The sequence below is a fragment of the Ictidomys tridecemlineatus genome, chromosome 2 (genome assembly GCF_052094955.1).
Source record: "Ictidomys tridecemlineatus isolate mIctTri1 chromosome 2, mIctTri1.hap1, whole genome shotgun sequence".
NCBI classification, from domain to species: Eukaryota; Metazoa; Chordata; class Mammalia; order Rodentia; family Sciuridae; genus Ictidomys; species Ictidomys tridecemlineatus.
Window position 1 is genome coordinate 18,047,350 of NC_135478.1, and position 26,770 is coordinate 18,074,119.

Below are 26,770 nucleotides of genomic sequence, written 5' to 3' on the forward strand. Positions count from 1 at the left end.
CCCGATGTGGTGGTGTATTTCTGTCATTCCAGCTACCTTGGAGGGTGAGGCAGGAGGATTGAAAATTTGAAACCAGCCTTGGCAACTTAGCAATATCCAGTTTCAAAACAAAAAAAGGGCTGGGGATGTAGCTCACTGGCAGACAACCTCTGGGTTCAACCCCCAGTATAAATAAATTAAAGTATTCATGGTCAAGGAAGGAAACAAGTCATTTACTACATTCTAATGTGTACGAGTAGGAGTTAGAAGGATTGATATTCGAAAGGAGACAGAGACACTGTGGGGGATAGGAAGGGGATAGGAAGGGGAGCAGAATACAACAGACACTAGTATGACAGTATGTAAAAACGTGGATGTGTAACCGATGTGATTCTGCAATCTGTATACGGGGTAAAAATGGGAGTTCATAATCCACTTGAATCAAATGTATGAAATACGATATGTCAAAAGCTTTGTAATGTTTTGAACAACTAATAATAAAAAAAAAGAAAAAAAAAAAAAAAGAAAGGAGACACTGTGACCACAAAACTTATTTGGCCATATAAAGAATGATCTGGGACCCGGTGTTGATTCTATGAAACTCAGAAGAATGTGAATTGCTTGCAACAGTGCAGGTGAGATGGCAAAAATATCACTTATCTCTTATTTATTTTTGCTTCTGTCTTTCTTAGAGGGCAAGAAGCAATAATTTAGAAAATGATAATTATGTAACTGTGGGAAATCAGGACAAAAGGAAAAACAATTTTCCATGCACACCAAAAAAAAAAAATCTATTTTTTTTTCTTTAGAGCTCCCCACATTGTATCAAGTGATCTAACTCAAAATACCCAACAAACAAACAAGAAAATGCCAAATAGTCATATTCACAAGAGCTTCCTTTAATATTTGTCCTGGCTGGTCATATTATGAATTTTTAGATTATAAAATGCTTCAGGTAATGGAGGTATTTCCTTGACCAACGCACACTTTCTAGGCTCAAGTGGTCAGAAGAGGATGACCCGGATGGCTTAGTATTGCTTTTCTGCTTTGATATCCCTTCAAACCACTTCATCAAAAACCCACCTGGGCATTATAGGGGGGAAATGTGATTTTAATAAGAAACACTATTTCTTCTGCTAGGAAAACAGAGGGAAATAACTGTCTCTGAAGGTTTTGGCATTTTGGAGACTGGCTGGAATCTACTGTGGAAGAGAGATGCGCAGCCTGCCCTAAAGAAAGATGATTTTGGACAGAGCTGTCTTTAGATTCCTGTCCTTTGCTCATTCCCAGACTTCCTGTTACATGGTGATAGTTTAGAACACTCACGAATGAGTAAGGCTGCCAAGGACATCCAATTTACAGTTCTAAATATGCCTCCAATTTTGCTGCTGTTTCACAATTCTTTCTTGAATAGCTCAAGTTCACCTCCTCCACAAAGCCTTCACCAAAAGCCAAGCCCACGTTGATCATGTGTGCTCGGAAGCCCCATCTCATCACCTGCTGATGATTCTACCAGTTTTGAATTGGATTTCCATCTGAGTTGTATTGTTCCTTGCATCATATGCCTAAGTCTCACCAACTAACTCTTGATCCATGGGCCAGACATTTTTTATTATTTCAATAGCAACTGGCCAGTTGTGATATACTTATGTTTTTAAAATATAGTTTCTTAAATAAGGAATGATTAAATGAAAAAGTAAGGGGCTGGGGATGTAGCTCATGGTTGAGCACACATATACATGTATATGCCTAGCATGCAAGAGGCCCTGGCTTCAGTTCTAGCACTGCCAAAAAAAAAGCAGGAAAAAAAGAAAAAGTACTCATTTTATGAAGAGTCTTGGACTTGACAGCTCTTTCAAGTAACAGCAATAGGCAAGTACCTTGATCTTAAACCTGTGAAATATATTATTATGATGACATTTTAATAGCTGCTTACCTATTTTTGAATCCAGAGAGCCTTCAAAGTTAGCTCGGGCCGCAATCACGACAGGGACCTCCTGCTGGGTGAGCATGTTGACAGCTGTGACGGTCGTGAGGCAATCTGAAAATGAGAACACTGTGCGCTAGTCAACTGTGACACCAACCACCTGAATCTCAGAGGAGGCATGTGAGAGAAGCAAGCAAGAGCTCTTCTGTGCTTGGTACTAATTGTTAAAGAACGTGTCCTTTGAAGAGTATTCATAGATACTTCACATGAGTGGAAAACCAAAAGATTAAACAGGCTCATGAGAAATGTTCCTCCTGCTCCTAAGGAAAGCAGCGACAGCATCTGGTTTCCAGATGGTGGAGTAAAGATGTTCTCACTCCTGTCTTTTCCCTCTGAAAAACTACCTCCAACGTACAGAATAAACACAAAATCTATCTCTAATGAAAGCAGGAGACACCTAAAACCCCAGACGATAACCCATGAAGATGGTCATGAATAAGGTAGAGAGAATGGCTGAGAAGAAAGGGGGAGAGGCTTCCAGAAATGCTAAGGCAAAATAGGTCCTTGCCAGTACTCTTTTCTTAGAAGACACGGAGGATGAAGAAAAAGAGCAGACAAAGGACCCAAGAAACAGAGACGTTCATAGCATGAAGACAGAGGGAAGGGCTTAGAAGGACAGAAGTATGGTAGTGGCCTGGAGAGGGACCAGGTTAGGTCTAAGCAGGACACAGAGCCCTGGGACACATCTTCAGGAAGACAAGGGAATCAATAAGTTATACGGAAGGTTGTATTACATAGAAAACTGTATTGAGAGGAGTTTAAGTGGTGTCAGGAAGACTCGGCCAGAAATTCAAAAACCACAAAGCAAATGGGGGAAAAAAAAAGGGACATTATGAATATCAGGAAAAACAGAAAGAAGGAAAATGCAATCATAATATAGTTGGCTCAGTTGTGAATGATTTATGTAGTCTAATAGAACACTTAATTTAGATTTATTCAAACCTTGTATCATTTTAAATGAAGCTTATTACAACTCCCACAACAGGGAGACAAGCCATATAAGCTTACGTCTTTACTGACGATGTGTAGGTTTAGAAGCATAAAGACCTGAATAAAGTCCCAAAGGAAGAAGAAATGAGAAATGGTAAACAAATAATGGATGGATTCAGCTGAGTTTATTTAACAACATAACCAATTAGCAGCAGTTATAATTGATGGATACTGCGACTTTCACTTTTAAGACTTCATGTAATTCAAAGATATAAACCTCCAAACTAAAGTAAGCCAAAAACTAGGTGCAATCCCAGTGAGTTGGGAGGCTGAGGCAGGAGGATTGCAAGATTGAGACTAGCCTTGGCAACTTTACCCAGACCATGCTCAAAATGAAAAATAAAAACGACTGGGGATGTAGCTCAGTGATAGTTTCTGGCTTTAATCCCCAGTATCCCACCGCACCCTCCCCGCAAAACAAACAAACAAACAAAAACACCCCACCAGTCCAGGAATAAGGATTTATATTTGAAAGAGGTAAAGATAGATTCTGTAGGCATCAAGACCACTTTTAATTCTTTCACTTTGCATGTCAGGAAGCATGGGGTATAGTGGACATAGTGACATGTGACCTAAACCGGTTCCGAAGAGGAGGTCCCAGTAGTGATGGTAAAGATGAGATGGGGGTGAGGCACCTGCTGGTCAGTACTGACTCATTTCTCAAAGTGGAGACTCCTATTTCTGATTACCTGTCATCCCTTCTCAAAGATGAGATGTATATTGGCAACTTGTGCCATTATGATAAAATGTTATTAGGAAGCTGGGGGGTAAGAGTAAAAGTACCTAAGTAACACCTAGAATTGGTGCAGAGATATACAGCAGGAGAAGTGTGTTATTCAGATATGGAGACCGATGCAGGGAAGAGTGTGGGACACAGTCTACCTGTATCTGCCTCCTCTTCTGGGTCAGCAATAGAATATACAGTTGGACTTGAGGCTGCACAGCAATGGCTGCAGTGGTCCACCTCTTTTGCAATGAGCTGTGGCCATTTGGGTATGTGCAGAAGTAACTTCTGGGTCATGCCGTCAAAGGAAAGGGGCATGTCCTTCTTTTCCTCAAGTTAGGTCCCTGCTTACTTCCTGGAACAAGGAGGTGTAGAGCAGCTTGGAAAACCCTTGAAGGGCAGAGAAGATGATAGAAAGAGCTCTGGGCTGATCACCTCACCCAGTGGACTTGTCAAACTCACTCCAGCTTCATGTGAGCAAGAAAGAAACTCCTGTTTCTCCAGGACTATGTCGTAGTCACTAAACTTACATCCTGAGTAACATACACCTAAAATCATTAGAAGTGGCTGAGGAGTCAACTCATGAGGAGTTGACTATTATTGCTATGGTTATAATTTATATACATAGTACTTGGAATTTTGGGGGGTGGGGGTTCCTGGGGTTTGAAGCCTGGGGTGCTTTACACTGAGTTATTTCTCCAACCCTTTTTAAGACAGGGTCTTCCTAAGTTGTTGAGGCTGGTCTCAAACTTGCCATTTTCCTGCCTTAGTCTCCTGAGTCAATGAAATTATAGGCACGCACCACTGTGCTTGCTCAGTTTATATCACTTGGATTTAAAAAACACTATTTTTCTAAAAAAGAGATGAAAATTAAAGTAATTTGAAATATTGTCATTTTATATCTGAGAAATGAGCAAAAACTTTTAAAAGGGTAGCACCCATCTGTAAAGTTGAAGTTCCTATTTCTCTAGATTCAACATTACAAACTGATAAAGCCTTTTAGAAACCAGTACATGCATGTGAAGAGAACTAGACAAATGTTTATAACTTTGGATAATAACAAAAAATCCCATTCTTAAGGAAAATTCTACAAAAGCAAAGAGCTATGAGGACACAAATGATCACAATAGCTATCTTCATGATAGTCCCAAACATTAAAAAAAGTCAAAGGTTTAATAGGGAAGATTTAGAATATTATGTTACATGGATTAACAGGTATTATATATGGATTAAAAAATAATTGTGAAGCCTACATAAAACCAAAGAAACAGTTTCTGATAGAATACTAAGTGAAGACCAGAAAATAAAGAGGGGGAAGCAGTCTGATTTCTAAGATATGTGTGGGAATATAAAAAGTAAGATGACTACACACAAAAGCATTAAGCCGGACCCCAACCTCATGCCATTGGGATTAAAGACCTAATGTAAGATCAAAAATTACAATTCATCAGGCTGGGGATATAGCTGAGTTGGTAGCGTGCTCGCCTCGCAGGCACAACAAGGCCCTGGCTTCAATCTCCAGCACCACCAAAAATAAATAAATAATAAACAAACAAATAAATAAAGTAAGTAAGTAAAACTACAATTCTTCAAAGAAAGCATATGTGTAAAATCATTTTTAGCTTTAAAATCCAAAGCAAAAAAATCAATAAGAGAAAAAAATATATAAATTGGATTTCATTAAACTTTTGTGCTTCCAAGGGCACCATCAAGAAAATGAAATGACAACTCTATTACTGGAGAACATTTTTGAAAGTTACATATCTGATAAGGGACTATGTCTAGAATATGTAAAGAATTATTGAAAGGTGTCAAATCTGAAAAGACATTTCTTTAAAGAGGACATATAAATGGCCAATTAATAAATGAAAAGATTCCTGATGATACTAGCCATCAAGGAAATGCAAACCCAAACCACAATGAGACAGCATTTGACACCTACTAGGATGATCATAATCAAAAACACAGATGACAGCAAATGTTGGCAAGGGTATGGGGGAACTGGAATGCTCACACACAGCTGGTGTCTGAAGCTGCTTTGGAAACAGTCTTGGAGTTCCTCAAATAGTTCCTAAATGACCCCGCAATTCCACTCCCAGGTATATACTCAAGGAAATAAAAATACGTGCCCACACAAAAATCTGTATGACTGTTCACAGAAGTATTATTCATAATAATAAAAAAGTGGAAATAACCCAAATGTCCATCAATTAATGGGTGATTAAATAAAATGAGGTATAGCCATATGCTGCAGTATCCATATTGGAAATAAGAAAAAGAATGAGCCTGGTGTGGTGGCACATGCCTGTAATCCCAGCAATTGGGGAGGCTGATGCAGGAGGATTGCAAATTTGAGACCAGCCTCAGTAACTTAGCGAGGCCCTAAGCAACTTAGTGATACCCTGTCTCAAAAAAAAAAAAAAATGGCTGGGGATGTGGCTCAGTGCTAAAGCACCCCCTGGGTTAAAATCCCCAGTGAACACCCGCCAACCAATAAAGAAAGAAAGAATAAAGCACATTCTACACATGGAAGAACCCTAAAAACATTATGATAAATGAAAAGAAGTCAGACATAAAGGAGAAATGTCATATGATTCCACTTACATGAAATGTCCCAAATAGGCAAATAAATGGAGACAGAAAGCCTAGGGCTGAGATTAGGAAGGAATGAGGGTGTGTGACTGCTAAAAGGATATGGGATTTCTTCTGAGGATGATGAAACTGTTCTAAAATTGATTGTGGTGATGGTTGCACAACTCTGTGCCTATTCTAAAAACTACTGAATTATATCAACTGAATAGCGAGTGGATGACTTGCATGTTTGTTAATTTTATTTAAATAAGCTTGTTATAAGGGAAATTTTATTTTACTTTATTTTTTAGTTTCCGGTGGACACAACATCTTTATTTTATTTTTATGTGGTGCTGAGGATTGAACTCAGAGCCTTGAGCATGCCAGGAGAGCACGCTAACGCTTGAGCCACATCCCCAGCCCAGGAAATTTTTAATATGCTAAAAAACGTAGAGAATTGCATTAAAGGGTTGGATTTTTCCATTCCATATTAAAGTTTAGTTATGCTAGTTTTTCAATTAGGGGAAAAATTGGTCTTTAAACCTAAATATTTAAATAGGTTTGCACTGAATGTACAATATCAACTTGCATTCTGTACCTGTCAAAATTTATTTCGTATAAAAGAAACTAAAATCTGAAATTCCTGACTAGGTCTTGTGTTCTCCACATTTCTCCTAAATCTTGTGCTGGTAACATGAGCCAGGAATTTAAGAGAGTCATGGAGGAACCCAAAGAACCATCTCACAGAGCAGTGAGAAAACAGTTGAATGTTTTAGAAATCACAAAGGAAACATTCCAGGCCCAGAGGTGCCCTCTGCTCTCAGGGTGCCCTCTGTGAAGAAGGCAGGTTTCTCCTGCCCTTGGGAGAAAACAGACACATGATTTTCATCTGGTGTTCACCAGAGCAGTGTTCATGCAACCACTTCTCAGGGATGCTCTGTGGCAATGGGGCTCTGTGGCTCAGTGAAGGTGACAAGTGTCACAGAAGACCTCCTCCCTTGGACATTCACAGTGCATAACAGCATAGCAAAGGTTTCAAGTCAGGAGCAAAGAGACCTGAATATTTTGGTTTATTCCAGATTTCTGGAGCACAGAAACTTCCCCTCTATAGAACATCTATTAACATGTGCTGAAAGAATATGCCAGAAAAAGTGGATAAAAACCAAACCACTGGGGCTGGAGTTGTGACTCAGCGGTAGAACGCTTGCCTAGCATGTGAGAGGCACTGGGTTCGATCCTTAGCATCACATATCAATAAATGAAATACAGGTCCATTGACAACTAAAACAACAACAACAACAACAACAAAAACCCAAACAAAACTATTGCCCTGAGAATATGGATCTGTTTCTCATCCCTTTGTGCCACCCCCCAGGCTGAGATTATGGAGACAGGGCAAATGATAGTGAACAATGAATTATTTAATGTTCTAGGGGCTTCCTAGGGAGGTTCTTGCTCTCCAATATGTTGATAACAGCATGGTTCTGAGTTACCCTTTAGGGAGACCTCATTTACCCTTTGGAGGAAAACAAAACAAAACAAAAAGCACCATGTAGACAGTCTGTGAGTCAGAGCTGAAATGTGTGACTCCCAGAGCCCCAGGGTCTGGACAGAAATGATTACTGGAGAAGACAGAACAGCTTCTAGAGCTCTGATGACAATTCCTTATTGATGTTTTTTCTGGTGACTACACAGTCAGAGTTGACATCTTAAGACTCAAGTCAGAGGTGGTCCACCAAGAAGGAGGCAATGTCAGTGACTGTAGAAATAAACTAAATTCTAAGAACTCTAGGGAAACAGGGTATGTAATTCCTCTCTTAAAGGAATCTGTGCCAAATTTGCTAAGCAGAAAACTATACATTTAGTCAACATTTGACAACCCATCAGCCAGGCCGGCAATCAGGGAATTTCCCAGGATGCTCCACCCTTGCTGCCTTCCAAACACTTCTCAGAGCTGGTCCCTCCTTTCCCTTCTGACTTCCCATCACTAATGGGATAAGCTGGTCTGCCTGCTTCCACCCTGCCACTTTAGCATCACCATGTCCACGAGTGTCACCCTCTTCCTCACAGCCCCTCAGGGCTCCTTCTCTTCCCAAAGACCCTCCAAGACCACCATGCCTGAGGGCCCCATCACTTGCTCTGTGAGAACGCTAAACTCACATGTTATGTTATGTGACCCTCCTTAGGTCATAAGGATTGATCTGGGACCCATATTTGTTCATCTTGGTGCAAACCAAGAGATAATATGTAGAAACCCATCCAACAACAGCAGGAACTGATATTTGAGAATTTAAACTCCTGCGGTGATAAGTTCAAAACAACTGTGTGCTGCTATGTCCCTCAGTGGTCACTGCTTTAACACTAATCACCCTTAAAACCTGACATTCAAGGAAAAAACAAGCCAACCAGTAATACTAAGTGACTGCAGTGATACAACATTCATGATTAAAAAGTAATCCTAAAGGCCAGAGGAGGCTAAGTCCTTATTCCTAGGGTCATTTAATTTACCTTTTGGGAAAACTACATTATATTAGATGCTCCACACTGGCTTTAGGTGACTAGAGAGTCACATGACAAAATCCAGGGTCTTGCTGTACAAATTAATCTAGAGACTCTGAATAAATTGACATCTGCAAAAAGAATATTTCCACTCTGAAAATTAGAACTGGAAAGATTTAGTGCCAAGTATAATGTTCTATTTGGAATGATTTCAGAGACAATTAAAAATAGGGAAAAATCAGCTTATGAGCCATGCCAAATGAGACACTACACTTGGCACTAAATTTACCAAAATGGAACAGCCAGGCCAGTCAGATGTGCCAATGCCCAAGTGGTCATGAAAACACTGTTCTGTGCATATATTAAAGTGATTCCTCAATGTTTTTACATATGGAAATGTTTTTAATTTATAATGTCTTTCATCTCAGGAACTCCATCTTCTATAATTTATTAGCCCATTAATCTCCTATTAAAATTACCTCATTTTAATTTGCATCCCCAAATGAACCATAAGAAAAAATGTAAGGACTAGACATTTATAGTTTTGTTTTTCAATTCTGGATATTATTCAACCATCATAGCCCTCAAGGAAGCTCGAATTGCTTAGGAGGGTAGAAACTATCTATGAGTTTTCCATTTAAACTAAACAGTTGAAAAGAATCCAATTTTTCTTTTCAGTAAGTAGAGAAAATAAACCTGAGAGAGAGCGAGCTATAGTGAGCTTATAAGCATATACTGAAGTTTTAACTCAAAAGTCTTCTCTCCTTCCACATAGAGGAGGGAAAAAGAGGTGGGACCAGCTGCAGCAAGCCACCTGTGTCATGAAAGACTATGGCATCCATTCGGCTATCTTCTCTGCTGTCCCCCAGAAACACTCTCCGTTAGAACTGAGAGGGGCTCCTCTAAGGGGTGGGCTCACAGCAGGCTCTTAGGAAGCACTCACTGATTTGAATGCTGGCTTTAATGTTCTCAGTAAGCAATCAGAAGTCTGAAGCAGAGGTCATCTATGGTGACACTGTCTCTCCAACCTGATACTAGGAAACATTTCCTTCTGTTTATTTAAAAAATGTCAAGTTTACATCTCTATCAAAACAGTATTCTTAGTCAAATCATACTTATTATTCAACCTCCAATCACTCAGATTAGATACTCTGGGCTGAAGTTTATATTCTATGAAAGAGAATAGGGATGAAGTTTCGGTAGAAATATTTAAATTACTCCAAAGACCTACTTCTCATTGAGAAAAGACTTCCTTTCACTCCATATCCTCACGTTTCCTTCCTCTTGGAAGAGCATCCTGACTTTGTCTTTAGAGAGCTACTCTCCCTCACTGGTTCAATCAAGGAAGGTGCCCACCCTTGCATTGGCCAAAGAAAAAGCCAGGCAGCCCACTACACCAATTAGACACCTTTCCCTCTAATAGAAATCTTCTCCTCTCCTCTACTCCCCTCTCCTTCCCTCTATGTTGCCTAGGCTGGTCTCAAGCTCCTGGGCTCCAGTGATCCTCCTGCCTCAGCCTCCTGAATAGCTACCTTACAGGTGCATGGCCTCCTGTCTGGCTCCTGCATTAGGAATCTTGCACCAAGTGCTCCAAACACTGGCAGTGGAATCAGAAGAGATTCTGGCAGAAGCACTTGAGGAACAGTTTATTAGCTCCTGTTGTTATCCTCTGTCCCCTGCAGTGGCTGCCTGGTCCAAGTCTTTTAGATCAGCTCTTTAGCTGTTCCTCTAGACAAAAATTTCCCACAGCTTTCCACTATTTCCCTTCTTTCCTATGGACAAGTCACAGATGGATTCTGTTGCTCGAAACCACAGAATCTTGACTGAAGCGTAAACACTCCTGAAATCTTCATTAATGAATAAGGTGACACGCCAACTCCAGGTCAGCCCGACCCACTCACAAGCAGATCTGTTAGACACCTGTCCTGAGCAGGACTGTTCATCTGTGCAGAAGACCACTTGAATTCTTTAAAATAATAAAGCTAAGCTGTTGGAAAAGTTCTCTCTCACTCTCACTGGCTTCCCTCTAGTCCCTTTTGGTATAGTTTTATTTGCAGGTGGAATTATAAATTAAGGAGAAGATTTTACTCCAATTAGAAAAGAGGTTTAAATAGAGATTATACTGAAAGAGAAAGAGCTGAGCTTTCAGTTACAAGCTCCAGGCGCAGACAAACTAGTAACCCACAGCAAAACCAGGGGTAAACGACTCAAATGTTTCCAGAGTTCTTTGTCCTCCTGTTTTAAAATAAAAAATTAAGAAGTAAGGCCAAGGGGATGAGGTTGTGGCTCAGTGGTAGAGCACTTGCCTAGCATGTGTGAGGCACTGGGTTTGATTCTCAGCACCACATATAAATAAATAAAGGTTCATCAACAACTAATAGAATATTTAAAAAAAAAAAAAAAAAGAAGTAAGGCCAAGGTGAAGAACAAAGAGCACGAGGCGCCACATGTGAGAAGACCTTGACCTGTGAAGGGGGGTCCAGCTGAAAGGCAGCAAGCACCTCTGCTTAGGGGCACCAACTCACCTTCTCCAGGGATGAGAGCCTTCTGAAGGGCTTCCTTCAAAGAGCTGTGGCCGTTTAAGAGTCTGTGGCTAGGAGAGATGGCCACGTGGGAAGTGCCATAAATGGCCTCAGGGGTGGCCGTGTACGCAGTCAGCTTTTCTCCTGTGTCTTGTCCATCAACCTGGCAAGATGAAATAGGTCTTAATTTCTCCTCCCTTCCTCAGGGCTATGTGGCTCCTCAGTCACATCCCCTGGCCCTTCCCTCATTTGTAAACAGTGGTGACAGCTTCTGACCACAGGGCCAGGCATGTGGGGGAATGAGATGGTGCCTGGCAGGGGCTGAGAAGAGAGGGAGGAGAACTGCAGCACCTCTGTCAGAGCTCCCACCTCCATTCCCCGTACCAGGCATGTTGGGGATCCCAAATTGAAGGCGATCTGGGCATGCTCAGAAAGGTACTTTCCTAGTTTTCTTGGCTCCTTTGTGCAACAAATAAAAAACATCACTGTCAGTGTTATATTGTTTCTGTCCTGGGAATGGAGCTTTATTTTCCTTAAGGACTTCAGGGAATATTAAAAATAAATAAATAAAGGCATCTTTATTTTTCAAACCAGAAAAACAGGTTATTACTGAGGTTTTAACTGAGGTTATTACTGCTTTGAAGAGAGAAAGAAAAGCCTGATCTGTGTACAGAGCTGAATATCCCTAGCTGGTTAAAATGCCTTTCAAAGTGGCATTTTTAGGCACAAATTGAGTGTCCATTATGTACAGACTATGGAGGACACAGAGGACAGGTGGTACTTCATGTATTGATGGGGATTAGTGATGAACTAAAGATGGTCCAAAATATGGCTCGAGGACCAATGGGGGTCACCTACGGAGGCAGAAACACAGCCACAATGGCCTGCCCTGTAGGTCTGAGAATGTTTCCTCTCTAGAGTGTCCCATCCTATTTTCAGGTGGGTCCAGAATGGAGATAGAATCATCTGCATAATTAAATGTTGGACAAGGGAAGGTGTGCAGAAAACAGCCCATGCTACAGCAGCCAAGGGGCTCTGAGATCCACGTCCTTCATCTTGATTGAGAAGCAAAGACCCTTGACCTGGGAGCCAGACCCAGGCTAATGCACAGGAACCCAAAAGAGAAGGTTCTGCAAGTCTAAGCAAAAGTCATGCTGGACTGAATTCGAGAACTATTGCTATTTTCTTGGGAAAGCAGTAAAAGGAAAAACTCAGCTCAGGATTTGCTACTGAAAGGTTTCCAAAGCTGTCGTTTCTTACAGGAAGCCTCCTGTGCTCCCTCCCCTGTATGTGTTTGAAGTGAGCTGGATCATTTTTGTGAGGGGACTGAATAGAGAACTATGAGTTCAGCAGTAAGCAGCAGGTACTCAGCAGATAGCACGTATGTTATCAGTGACTGGGGACATAGTTCAGTGGTAAAGCGCTTACCTGGCATGAGCAAGGGCCTGGGTTCCATCCTCAGTACCACCCCCCACCAACAAAAAAGATATGGTTGTCAGTGTAGAAGTGTCTAGAAAGCTGTGTCAACTTTGTCTCTTGGCTGCTGCTTCTTCCTCCCAAAGGTTTTGATAGAGACCAAGTTGTGACCTCTCAGCAATGTTTCCATAGGCTGCCTGTTTTGAACATAACCCTGAGCAGCTTGAGATCTGTCTAGGTTAGGAAGGAAGTTCCGATTAGTCATTCCCCTGCTTCTCAACCTGCTTTGTAACATGAACCCCTCTGAGAATACGAGTGCAACAGACCCACTGCTCAGGGAAATGCTCTTTAGGTTGATACTCAACCTAAAGAGCTCATTTTGTTTAATGCGCATAATTTCAGGGGGCTCGTGGACTCCAAAAGACTATGTATCCTGTCCAGTGTGGCAGCAATGGCTTAAAATGTGGCAAATATGCACTGTATGCAGAGAATATGGTGGGTTCTGAAGACTGCACTAAAATATGAATTTAAAATATTTCTTTAATAAATTTCTTCCAATCCCATCTTGAAATGTTAGTATTTGGGGTAAAATGGGTTAAATACAATGTTATAAAAATTAATGTGACCTGTTTCTTTGTGCTTTTGAAAAATGTGGTTACTAGAAAATTTAAAAATTATGCATGTGGCTTGCAGTGTCTTTCTACTGGACAGTCCTGCTCAGAATTCCAAGTAGTTGGTTTACTCAATGAGCACTAAAATGCAGAAGGAGATTTGTGAGCATGAATTACTGGAGTTGCTATTGTTTGATCACCTTTAGTGCAAAGTCCAGATGGCAGCCCACACAGTCCCCAATCCAGTGGGCCTGCATGCCTTTTATCCCATACCATTCTGGAAGGTCTGCCAACGCGTCCTGCATGGCCTGTGGGAATGAAAAGAGGAGAGAGAAATAAAAGCACAGAACTTGTTTAAGAGAAAGCAAATGATCTGGGTTTTTTAAGGTAGGTCATAGAGGAGGTTCAGGATTTAGCTTCTTCTCGGTTGCTTGCTGTTGGAAGAGGCCAGCGAAGGTGAGAAAAAGATGTACCCATCTTGACTCAATTGCTTGAGATGGGTTTGACCATTTTCTCTATTTGGAGGAAGCCAGAGTTTCATGTCAAAAGGAAAATTAACAAAGAAAGATCATAATTCATCTCTTTGACAAATGTGTTTAGGGTACTCTCGCCCATGGTCTGGAACTAAAATAAGATCAGGATCTGCAAGATTGGCTCCATCTCCTGCTCTATCTTTCTCTGCCATAAAAAATTTGTAGTTGGGGCTGGGGATATGGCTCAAGTAGTAGTGCACTCGTCTGGCATGTGTGTGAGGCACTGGGTTCAATCCTCAGCACCACATAAAAATAAAATAAAGATATTGTGTATTCCTAAAGCTAAGAAATAAATATTAAAAAAAAAAGAAAATTTGGAGTTGACTGGGTTCAGTTCTGACATCCTACTCTTTCCCTGCATTATTGAACCACTTCTATAGAAACCCTCACTGTGTTTTTTCTTCTTGATTGAATTGTTGAGGCTGGAAAACTTCTATTGGAGGTGCTTTGCTTAAAATATTCAGATCTGGATGAGCACAAAAGATTCAAGTAGAATGAAATATGAATGTTTTCATATGCTAATTCTGGAAAGATGCCTGCTTAAAACTAACAAACCTATGAATATTTTTTAAAACCAAAAGAAATCTTCAGAATTGGCCAAATGAAACCAACATCTTGAACCCCCCAGCAAGCTCTTTTTATCCCACTTGCCTAATAAACACATTATTCATGGTTGCTTTTTGATGAAACAGGGCTTTAGGTAGCACCTTGCCCACCGGCTCCCAACTAGCTCTCCTTCATCCCAGGGCTGGCCTAGCCTGGGCTCCACCAGAATAGGAATGATGCGGATAGTTACAGAGGATTTGTAATGCTCAACCTAAAGAGCTTGTTTTGTTTAATGATGATTTTTTTGGATGTTGCAATTATAGAGACAGTGGTTGGTACTAGTCTCATTTCATGTCCTTATACTTGGCAAACAGTTAGCAATGTCCCTCCTCCCCATCCTGGCCAACCCCAACTTAAAGAAATCCTACTGGCTCACAGAATCCAAATACCTGGGGGAAACAGCAGGTTTATAGACTCGTTTTTAAAAAGTGCTACGAAATCCCTGTTCAATAAAATCTGAGAAACCCGATGTGTCAGAGTTGAAAAAAGCAGCATCTCTCTCTTTAATTTCCCCCATTGATTCCCAGGGCTTGGGCACAATCTGGAAACCATTACCTCACTGAACTTCCCTCTTTTAATCAATGAAAACCATGGGGTTCTAAGAAGTCATCTAACTCAACCGACAAGCAGCAGATCCAACATGACAAATAATCCAGATGTTCTTATTATTCTGAGACTACTGTACTCAGTTTTCAGGAGTCTCTATTTATGTAAATTAAACAAAAGACAACTTCTTCCAGATGCAAAAGTGGGAATACTATTTTAAGAATTAAATATAGAATAGAAATTACTATATTTAAAACTTATCTGCAAGAACATGTAAAATATTACATGAAATATTACTCAGCCATAAAGAAGAATGAAATTATGGCATTTGCCAGTAAGTGGATGAAACTGGAGACTATCATGCTAAATGAAATAAGCCAATCCCCCCAAACCAATGGCTGAATGTTCTCTCTGATATATGGATGTTAACTCAAAATAAGGGTGGAGGGAGGGAAGAGTAGAAGTTCACTGGATTAGACAAAGGGGAATGAAGGGAAGGGAGAGAGGGATGGAAATAGGAAAGACAGTAGAATGAATCGGACATAACTTTCCTGTGTTCATATATGAATACATGACCAGTGTAACTCCACATCATGTACAACCACAAGAAGAGGAAGTTATACTCCATGTATGTACAATATGTTAAAACATACTCTACTGTCACATATGACTAAAAAGACCAAATAAAACATTTAAAAAAACTTATCTGAAGCAACACTGGGGAGTTTCCCATGGTTCTTATTTAACACATATAGAAGTATTTTGGGTTTGCAAAGAGACTATGTAGACATTTTCACTAGGATGATCTGAAAAGACAGGTGCTACTGGTTGCTAGGTGCACACTTGAATGAGGTAGGTGGTACTGGTCTGGATTCATGTCTTCACACTTGGCAAACAGTTGGCAGTGTCCCTCCTCCCCATCCTGGCCAACTCCAACTTATAGAAATCCTACTGGCTTACTGAGTCTGAGAATGAGCCAGCATTTAAGAACATGAACCAGTGAGACAGGCTGAAGCAACATCCAGTCAAACAGTCTGAGTAACAAAATATAATCAGAACTAAGAAAGAGAAACTCTAAAACTAAAAAGCTGGGGATAAAAAGAGGATTGAATATAATATTGCTATTCTGGCTCTCTCTTCAAAGAAGGGAAAGTAAAGTTAGGGATAAATCCATACTTCCCCAAAGAGGAAGTACATGAACTGAGGAATTGACCAAGATGCAACCTGACCACGGTAAGAATTCTAGAAGTGGTTTTAAAAAATGAACAATTTTTAGGAGTCCTGTAAAAATAGAGAAGAACAGATCTTTTTAAAACAAGAAGCTGTATTAGCTACTAAGGGAACAACTGAGAAACAAGAACCCCGAGAGCTGACACAGTTTGAGACGCAATGGAAATGAGAAGGTCTGATGTCAACTTGCAGCTAAAATGGATGTTTTGAAAAAGCTTGCATACTTCTGAATCAGTATGATTTGATTAGCAATTCCTTTTGAATTATACTTTGTATGTCTTTTTCTAAAACATACTCTTGTTGCCAGTATTTCTTTATTCTCCTTTTGGAATCATTTCCATCCAATCACTTTAAAGACACTGTGTGTGCTTCAGGTCTAAGTAAGGAAAACCAATTGTGAAGGCAATAAGGAGTTGGAACATCCAGCCCCTTGGGAATATATTCTAGAGGAATAAACTTTCACTCATACCTAGTCTTTCTCTCCTGCTTTGATTTTGGCATGAAATTATGCATGAGGATTTATTTGTTATAAAAAATTCATTTGGAAGCCAGCCACCACACCTATAATCCCAGTGACTCAGGAGGCTGAGGCAGGAGGATCGAAAATTTGAAGCCAGTCTCGGCAACTTAGTGAGATCCTGTCTCAAAAAAAAGGGCTGGGGAAGTGACTCAGTCATTGAGGGCCCTTAGGTTCAATACCTAGTAACAAAACAAAACAAAACAAAACAAAAAACCTGCATTTGGCATGATGTCTAATGTTTAAATTTAGAAAAGGCACAACAAGTAAATATAAAAAATACCTTCCTATGACAGCTCTCCTTTAACCTCTATCTAAAATAGGATATTCATTTTTTAGCAATATCCACTTATTGTGGCATCTCAACACAGAACAGTTATTCAAACAACTATACTATTGTATTGAGTTATATGCTAAAAGTTTCAATTCTAGTAAAGGTGCTGTTTATCCAGCATGGAAAGAATCAGTTCTGAGCAACGTATTTTGCAGCTAATATATGACTTGCCAGCCAGGTGTGGATCCAGGGACTGCAGGGGCAAGAGGAAAGGAGGGACCAACCAGTTCCTCACCAACAAGTGCATGTCTCAGAGCTATGTGAATGGGAGGGACAGACCAAGTGCTTCCAAGGCAGGGGGTATAGCTCAGTGATAGAGCATTTGTCTAGCATGCCTGGGGGCCTGGGTTCAATCCTACACACACACACACACACACACACACACACAAGCTTCCAATAAAGAGAACTGAACACACGTAACAATGTAACAGGGATGCTGTAAAGAAGGACCACCCTTGCTGAGGATGATTATAAGGGGCCATAATGTGAGCCCCACGTGTCTTCTGTGGTAGAGGAAGAAATAAAGAGACCCAGGAAGCCATGGGAGCAGCCAATTGGTCCATCTTCTCTTATCCACACACCCATGCATTAACTCAGGCCAACTTGCCAGTCTTTCTTTTCTTTCTGCCACTGACTCTGGTCACCCCATCTTTTCAGCAACAGAACCTTTTAAATTCCACTAACTTCCAGGACGTGGTGACTACAGGTTCTGACTGTCACCACCACACTCTTAGAATGTGGATGACAAGAGGCTGAACTGCCATAACAACACAGCCACCTATCTGTCCAGTGAGATGACTTTTTTTTTCCCCTATGTGTGTGCTTGTGTACACGTTTTTAACAGTGAAGATCATGTTAAAATGCTCTTAAAACTGCTAGAGTTCACTTCACCCAAGTTCTCAGCTTATTACAGCTCCAAAAAGGAATAATTCTGTATTTTAAGCCTTTTTGATACTTAAAAGTCAGCCATCCTGAAATAGTATGCAAAATATAGAGTGGAACAGAATGATACCGTGGAGAATTGTCCCTTTCTATGACACTTATTTTGAAAAAAAAAAAAAAGTGTGGCTATGAGTATGTCTGTTAATGACTATTTGCTTCTGATGAGGGAGCAGCAGCCACTGGATGAGTCGCTCTGTTCTCCAAGTAGCTGGGCCCAGAAGGCCCTGGGGTCAGGACAGGGCGCTCAACAGAGAATGACGGAGCAAAGCATGACACAGCTCTAGCTCTGAGAGGCCAATAAGAACAAACCAGAAAACCTCTCATCACTGTACTTGCCATTACCTGACCACTGGAACAGGCCACTGGTGCCCTCTCCCAGGCCTGCTGTGTTGCCTAACTTGCTAATGACCGCCCTCCCACAATGCACCGGCTACTGTCTGCACACGTTCTCAAAAATGCTTGTTTGCTGAGAAGCCAGTCCTCAGGAGTAGGTGGGAAGGATGCAGAACTGGGACTGAGGAGACCCAGCTGGGTCCTGGCTCTGTCCTGGGCATGGATGCCTCAATTATATGATGAGGCTTGGGCTGGGTCAGTCGTCTTCAAAAATGTGGGCACACTCCTTGCAAGGATGCAGCAGTCACCCCGAGGGAGGAGGGCAGGATGTAGGTTGCTTAAAATAAAGTAATACCTTATCCTTTTAGTTTTTGATTTTGATTTTTTGCAGTGCCACGGATGGAAACCAGTGCCTCGCACATGCTAGGCATGCGCTCAACCACTGAGTGCCACCCCCAGCCCCAATCCTTTAAAATTTGTTTTTAGACGACATATGGATTCTGTAATTTTAAGCAGCAGTAATGAGGGTTTTCTGTTTGTCTCCTATTGTTTTCAGATAAGGAAACGGATTAAAGAAGTGTGGGGACTCAAGTTTCTTCTACCTTTAAAATTAAAATGACTCTCCAAACTCAAGAGGCTCACTGGCAACAGTTGCCAGCCCTCCCTGGAAACTCCGAGATCCCTCAGAGTTTGAGGTGGTAAATCCATCTCATTGTTCCCCTGGATACAAGCTACACCTCAGGAAGGAAGGAGGTCTCCATGCATCAAAGGACCTGGCTAACAGCTCAGAAAGGCTACTTAGGGTTTAAAGCAAGCCCTAATGTTAAGTTCTACATAACTTTACTATTTATTTTATTGACAGTATACCCTGAGAAGTAAACCATTGATTTATCTGTTCCATTTTTCCCTTTGCAGTTATTCCTTCCCTTTTGGAAACAAAACAAAATGAGAGAACCTTCCTGTTCACAGAGTATGTGCTGCTCTGGAGACTGAGCTCCCTGTAGAAGTTCTCTCTCCTTCTCGAAGGCTCCAGAGAGGGTGCAGCACACACAGCTGTCTTTCTTTACTTCCCTGACAGGGAGAAAGTGAGGTGTGGACTGAAAGCAAGGACAGAAAGGGAAACAAAATAGTCTGAGAGAGCGGATCTAATAGCAACCTCAGCAGATGGGATGGGCTTTGAGGGGACATTCCAGAGGTGGGTAGGAAGGCCTGCACTTAGGGAGAGGATCGCTAATGGCCTCTATCATCTCTGTTATGTAGCAACACCATGAGTTTCTAAATGCATAGAGACAGTAGAGATCACCAGGGAAGAGGCTGGTCACTCTGATTTGAATCCCAGAGCTGTAATTAACAGCAGGACAAACCTCTAAGCATGACTGTACAGGTTCAAGTAAGATGGTGTCAATAAAGACCTGAGCTCAGAGAGGGTGACCAGAGAGGGAACGAAAGGTGAACACAGACTTCATCCATGTTACCACAGTTTCCAAGTAATTCCTGAAAATTTGGAAAACATAACTACCAATTTGGGGTGGAGACTAAGCTGGCACCAGGTTTGGCTGTGTCCTTCTTCATGGTGCCCAGGGTGCAGGCCTGTGGTGTAGCCAGCAGAGGGCAGAGGAGGCACCAGTGGAAACCAAACCCCAGGTTCTTATGGAGTTCAAATGACAGCCCTCTCAGTCTCTCTGGCCGTTTGTCACCCTGCTGTAGGAATCCCTTTTCCCCTCTGGATGGAAGGCTCCGATCCACCCTCCCCTGACAAACCTCAGTGCTGCCGCCCACCAGCTGCCGCCCACACAGCTCTGCCAAGATTAATTCACCTGCTCCAGAGCCTCCTACTGCAAGCTGCTTTTGCACAGAATGGAGGCCAAAATCAAGTTCATTCTCACATAGCAAACAATCCAGGAGAGTGGGAGGGGGTAAGAGGAGAAAAATCATATATGTATCTCAGAGCAGCCCTAATAAAGCATTTTTATTAATTTCAGACTTCTCTGTAAGGGAAGGGAAGGGAAGGCGGGCTCCTTAACACAGCTGTGCTACCAAGACGATCACAAGCCATACATCACAGAGGCAGCCCTCAGAGCTCGAAAACCAGGTGTAGATACAACTGTGGTGGGCACAATTCCCTGGCTATCCCAGCACCCACTGCCCATCATTCCCCTACCCCTTCACCTCAACCACAGAAGCTAAAAAAAAACAAGCCTACTTTCCTATTCTCCTTTGAAGCTGAGGGCGGCCATATGACACAATTGGGGCTAATGGATCATCAGTTGGGAGTTTTGGCAAAAGTTCTTTCTTTCCAGACAAGAAGAATTCACTTGCATTGCTCCTTTTCTCCTTCTGTTTTGAATGGAGATGTGACATCTAGAAGTGCAGCAGTCACCATGCAACCATAAGATCACAAGCAGGAAGGAAAAGGACAAGAGAAACACTGAGATGAAAGTCAAAGCCCTATCCTAGCTCAGTCCCAGCAACTGACACTTGCTAAGTGCAAAAAGCAACTTACCCATGTAAGCCATCATGACTTGGGTTTTCAGTTACTTGCAGCCAAAAGCACTGCAACCAATTCAACATCTCATCCTTGTTTATATAGTAGCACCTCTTTGTTAATTCTAAGCTGTTTCATTTCATTTATTTACTTATTTAATTTTAATTTTGTTGTCCTGCTTGGGATAGAACTCAGAGCCTTGTGAATGGTAGGCAAGAGCTCTACCATTGAGTTACACCTTCAATCCATATACTATGTGTTAGAGCAGATGTCCTCCCTCATTTGATATTTTTTTTGAAATTTTGGACCTATTAATTTTATTAATTTTGGACATATTTAATTTTCCAAGGACCTATTAATTTTATATCTCTTCTCAAATGTCTGACAGTCATCTTAAACTCAAAAGGGTAAGGAGGAGTCCCTACCTCCAGTGAGTAGCATTAACCATCCACCAACTGTTCAAGCCAGGGTCTTCTTTGATGGCTGCCATTGCTGACCTATCATCCACTATATCACCAAATTCCATGGATTCTGCCTCCTGAATATTTTCCTAAGCTGCTCACTTTTCTCTAGGGCTCCTACCTGAGTCTAAGTTGTGCATGCCCGGACCATTATAACAGCACTCTAATTGCTCTCTCTGCACCTTGCACTTTCCACAGTGATCATACAAAAACATAAGTCTAACCATGTCCTACTCTTCCTCAGACTCTTTTAATGATTACATACACTCCCCATGGTAAAGACCAAACTCCTCAAGACTGAAAAGGCCTGATCTGACCCCTCTGCACCTCTCCCCACCTGGCTCTCTGGAAGCTGTAGAGCCCTTTCAACTTCTCAAAGCCATCTCCTCTATTTCTGTTTTAGAGACACTACACATGCTTTTTCCTATATGGGGGGGGGGTGCTCCTCCAGCTTTATGGTCTACTTAGTTCTTATTTATCCCTCTGCAGCCCCAACAGTGAATTGTTTATTTCAGATACTGTGCTTTTCTGCTCTAGATTTCCAATTGGTTCATTTTTAAAAATAGTTTCCACTCTCTTCTGAGAGTCCCCATCTTCCCGCTCATTAAGACCATCTTATCCTTTAAGTCTCAGGCCATTTATATAACAGATGCTTTTGGCTTAATCTTCTAATTCCAATATCTGGGTTATCTCAGGGTCTATTTCTATTGGGCTAAGTTTTTTCCTTGATTATGGGATCAATATTTATTGCTTCTCAGCAAGTCTGGTAATTTTTTGTTTCATGTTGAACTTTGCTGATGAAACCTTGTAGGCAGTCTGAATTATATTGTCCCCCTTTAAAGATTTGATTTTTGTTACAGAAATTTCTTTTGAACCTCTCAGCTTTGCTTTTATTTTTTATTAAGGCAAGTCTGTTTTGATTTTGTCTACAATGTTAAGGTGTCATTTATATTTCTAATACATGACCTTTGTGGGGTCTCAATTATATCACTGGCTAGGCCATCACTCCATGGTGTTCCAGTACTGTGCAGCCCTCTGGTGTCTCTGTTCTGCTCTCAGCCCCATAGCAATTGTTTTCTGTTAGGCCTTTTGGAGCCCTGTGCTCGCTCTTCTCCTGATTTTCAGCACTGACCTCCAAAGACAGCTTTTTCAATAAATCTGCACAGGAGTTCAGTAAGAACCAGGCAAGTCACCATGGAAACTAACCATTTCTGCTGAACAGCTGAAAATTCACAGCTGACAATTTAAAGAATAATGCCTCTCAGTTAGGTTATTACATTTCCAACTAGAGGCAGAGGTCAAAACAAAAGAGCTAATCAGGTGGCCTTTCCAATAATGCCTATTACAAAATCATCTGACAGGTCCAGGAGATGACCTGGCATCCTCTCAGTAATGCAGCAGACCCCAACTGCCAGCAGACAGGGGCGCACCCTGCCTGGGATGATACAGAAAGCAACATCCCAGCTTTGTTCTTCTCAATCACTCTCCAATATTACTGTGCTCAAAAGGAGCAGGGCACTGTGCTAACAAGTTCTAATGAGCACTTTCCTGGGTCCATATGCTAGTCTTTGCTGCATTCTGAATAAATTATAATGGAAAAAGAGCCTCATTTAAGATGTGTCTTTGAGTGTGAAAACTGGAGGTCACACTTCCATATGGCAAGGGTATTGTGAGGTGGACTGCAGTTTTAATTGAGCAGTTTTGCAGTGATCAGAAGTTATTCAGAGCTTTGTGCTTTCCTTGCTCATGAGACTGCAGAATTGGATCTGACCTAAAGTCTACTTCAGACTAACACCGTGTCTCTGGCAGAGCAACCATGGGCTGCTGTGGTGACTACCTTGGAATCTGCATGAGCTCACAGGATGCCCCCAGAGTGATTCCAGTACATATGGAACTGATCATTTTGCTCAGGTGACTGTGATTTAATAACCAAGTCCCTGCTTACAATTGTTGGCTCTGCCTTGAATCTATGAACATAGAAGAAGCCAGAAGGCACCTTCAAAGCCAGCTGGCCCCAAACCCTTATTTTACTGATGAGAAAACCAAGGCCAAGGGCCAGTTTACACTGTCAACCAGGGACATAGGAAGAGTTGGCACCAGAACTTTGGTCTTCAGTTTCTTCCTCCTCACTCTGGCTTCTCAAAGGGAGACAGCCATGTCTTCAGTCCTTCCAGAGGATCTTTGCTGGACCCTCTGAAATATCATTCTCTCCTTCTGTAGGTCTTATCAGAACCAGACAGAGAAAGACACTTTTTACTTTTTAAAATATACAATTCATCTTTTATATAATTGCTGATGTAATTAACAGATTTTTTTTTTAACCTCTGTGGCAGTGAGTTCAAGATCAGCAAATAATGCACAACAGTATGCCATTCTTAACTTTAAAATTGTGACCCAAACCCATCACCCTCTGAGTGGGTGAAGCTGAGGTTTGTCTGCTTCCCATCTGTCTACCACAGCTCTGGTGGCTCCTCTTATAGCACCTTCCCTGTGGGCTTCCCAACACTCAGAAGACCTTGATGTAACTGCCAACTCACCAGGCAGGACCAAGGACACTCACCTTTGCATAAGCAGTTGTTTTAATAAACCACTGTTTGAGGTACTTCTGTTCCACCTTTGCTCCAGAGCGCCATGAACAGCCATGTTCATCCACTTGCTCGTTGGCAAGCACTGTCTCATCCACTGGGTCCCAGTTAACCAAGGCCTGGAAAATTCAAGAGACAAAATGATGTACTCTGGTGACAGCTGTTACTAGGATCATTTCAAGGTGTTTTCTAACATGTAAAGAAACCTGTGAATGTAGCAGCTTTGCTCTGAGGCCTAAAGGCATCTCCCAGAAGGCCTGCTTGGCCAGGAAACCACTAGCAAGCTGTCAAAAGAAGAGGTGGAGGCCTCTGTTCTTACTTCTCATTAGAAAGGGCTGGGAAGGAAACCTTTAAGCATGTGTCTAACTCAACTTTGATGTCTTCTTCTTCCATCATCATTATCATTATTATTTTGCAGGGATAGGGATGGAGGTTAGGCCTTAAGAATACTAAGCAAGCACTCTACCAGTAAGCTGTGCCTTCAGACCTGTTGTATCTTATTGAAAGAAAGAATGAATTAGAAGGGTTTAGATATTTTAGTAAACAGAGAAAAAAGAAAAAAAATGGAACCTACTTTGCATTTAGCAAACTGGGATTATTGTAGAGGAAATACCTGTATTAATTTTAATAAAATTGTTAATTTTGACTGAGAGATTACCATGTACCAGTTGCTGTGCTGAGTGGGTGACTATTATGAGTCTTTAATTCTCACAACCACCCTCTAAGATAAGTATATTCTTACCCTCATATTGCAGATAAGGACTTTGAGGACTACAGAAGTTAACTTACCCAACCCACTCAGTGAGTGACAGAGAGGGGCAAAACTCAGGAGTCTAGAAACTAAACTATTTTAGTAATTTTTTAAATTTTAATTTTTTTATGTTTATTTAAATTGAGGCATAACATACATAAAATGAAAAATTCTTAAGTGTATAACTGAAGAATTTTTGCACAGGTTGACACTCATAACCCTCACTCAAACCACAGGAAACTCTTAGGCTTTCTATCAATCAACATCTGTCTCCCACAAGATAACTACTCTGGAATTTTGGCTCCATGGATTCATTTGGCCAATAGAATATGCAATCTTAAATTTTATGAAAATTCCCTCACAGAGTTCTAGTTTGTTTCTATCTCTATTTAAAATAAATACCTCTGTCATCTACATCCATTGCTTTATGACATTCAGGTGTCACTGGGTCCAAGAAGATGATGAGCACTGAAAGATGTGGTTGGGCATTAAGTTACCCTGACCTGATACAAGTTGTTTTAAATGTTTTTTTTTGTTGTTGTTGTTGTTTTTTTTTTTTGGATATACCATGTGCTTGGTGTGCACAAAGCCTTGGGTTCAATCCTCAGCACCATCCTCCCACAAATTTATTTTTTAAATAAATAATTCTGTGGAGGCATGGTGGTTCATACCTCAAACCCCAGTAAATTGGGAGGTTGAGGCAGAAAGATTATAAGGGAGGCCAACCTCACCAACTTAGCAAGACCCTGTCTCAAAATAAAAAATAAAAAAGCTGAGGATGTAGCTCAGTGGTCTTAGTGGTAGAGCACCCAGGGGTTCAATTTCTAGTACTGTAAGGGGGGAAAGAAAAGTCATTCTAATAAGAGAAGGTGCTAACTCTTATCCATCTGCCCCTCCAGGCCCTCTTTTCATCCTGTTCTTTGAACAGTTAACACAGGTTAACTTAGATACTTCCCTCTGTCTGGGTTTGACCCATGAAAGGTGCCCTGGCTTCTTCCTGGTGGGGCTGTGGGCTAGCAGTGGCTGCTTCCTGCTACCAAAGGCCACAGCCCCTTTGGGCAGGCCTTTCCTGCTGCTGCTTCTCCTGCTCTGCCAGGTTCCTGTAACTGTTCCCTGACACTGTCCCTGAGCCTAGCAGTGGGTGGTACAGACTTCCTTCTGTTGCTGCTGACAGTTGTTTTCCAGAATCTCTGAATCTCCCTGAAGTTGGTACAAATAGTCCCTTTATTACATTTTCTTCAATGACTCCTTTTGGGTGCACCCTCTATTTCCTGCTGGGAACTGGCTGATTCAGAGACATAGCTAACCAACAATTACAGAAAATCTAGGGAGTCTCACCTATCTCTGGGTTGTGATTTACAGGATGTGATTTTACAACTGAAAGTAGTGCATCCACTGAAAAATTTAAGGTTGTGAAGTCTAGAGTTGGGGTAGGAAAGACATGCATTGAATAATTTATTTCCTTCAATACAGCCCCTCTAAGCCTTGAATTGATAAATAAACAGAGATAAAACATAGGACAAAGTACCTTAGACCTAAAAATTCTAGGTTAATAAACCAAAGATGACTTCTTTATCTATCACTGCCTATATCAAGGAGTTGGAGAAAAAGGTTCTACTTAGGTAGAAAAGAAAGGCCCAAGGTTAGGAATGTAGCTCACCAGCTTGCCTAGCATGCATGAGGCGCTGAGTTCAAGCCCCAGCACCATTAAAAAAAAAAAAAAAAAAAAAAAAAAAGCAAAAAGCATTGGGAGGGGCAAGTATTAACTTAAGTTATTCAAGGAACAAACCTCCACTCAAACACACAAAAAATACCAAACCCACACACAGCTAAAATTGTATAATATATAAAAGAGGGGGGAAAGCACTATTTACCTCCACCTCTGCCTCCTGCTCTCTGCAAACCTCAGAGGATACAGGAGAAGCAAATGCTTGGTACTGCAGATTTGCAAAAACAAATAGGACTTTATTTCCTTATGGACATTTCCCACACGGCCTGGCATCTCTCAGGCTGTAGGTAACTAAGCGCAAGGAGAAAGAGGGGCTCCTAAGAGGTTTACACGTTATGATAAACCCTGGGTGTTGATGAAAGACAAATCAAAGCATGACACAAAAGCAATGTTTTTTCCCCAATAAAAGACTCCAGGGA

The 26,770-nt window shown here is 41.3% G+C and overlaps 1 protein-coding gene across 4 annotated transcripts in view; it reads right to left on the bottom strand.

The window, feature by feature from the left end:
* Positions 1-26,770, bottom strand: part of Lars2 (leucyl-tRNA synthetase 2, mitochondrial) — a 138,349-nt gene that overhangs the window by 49,491 nt on the left and 62,088 nt on the right. For all 4 annotated transcript variants that reach the window (XM_005337898.5, XM_013364100.4, XM_040290066.2 and 1 more), the window contains 4 exons: positions 23,847-23,990; positions 13,500-13,607; positions 11,276-11,435; positions 1,916-2,020 (listed from right to left, as the gene is read on the bottom strand). In XM_005337898.5, the coding sequence (XP_005337955.2) occupies positions 1,916-2,020; positions 11,276-11,435; positions 13,500-13,607; positions 23,847-23,990 (517 nt within the window). The remainder of the gene's footprint in view (positions 1-1,915; positions 2,021-11,275; positions 11,436-13,499; positions 13,608-23,846; positions 23,991-26,770) is intronic.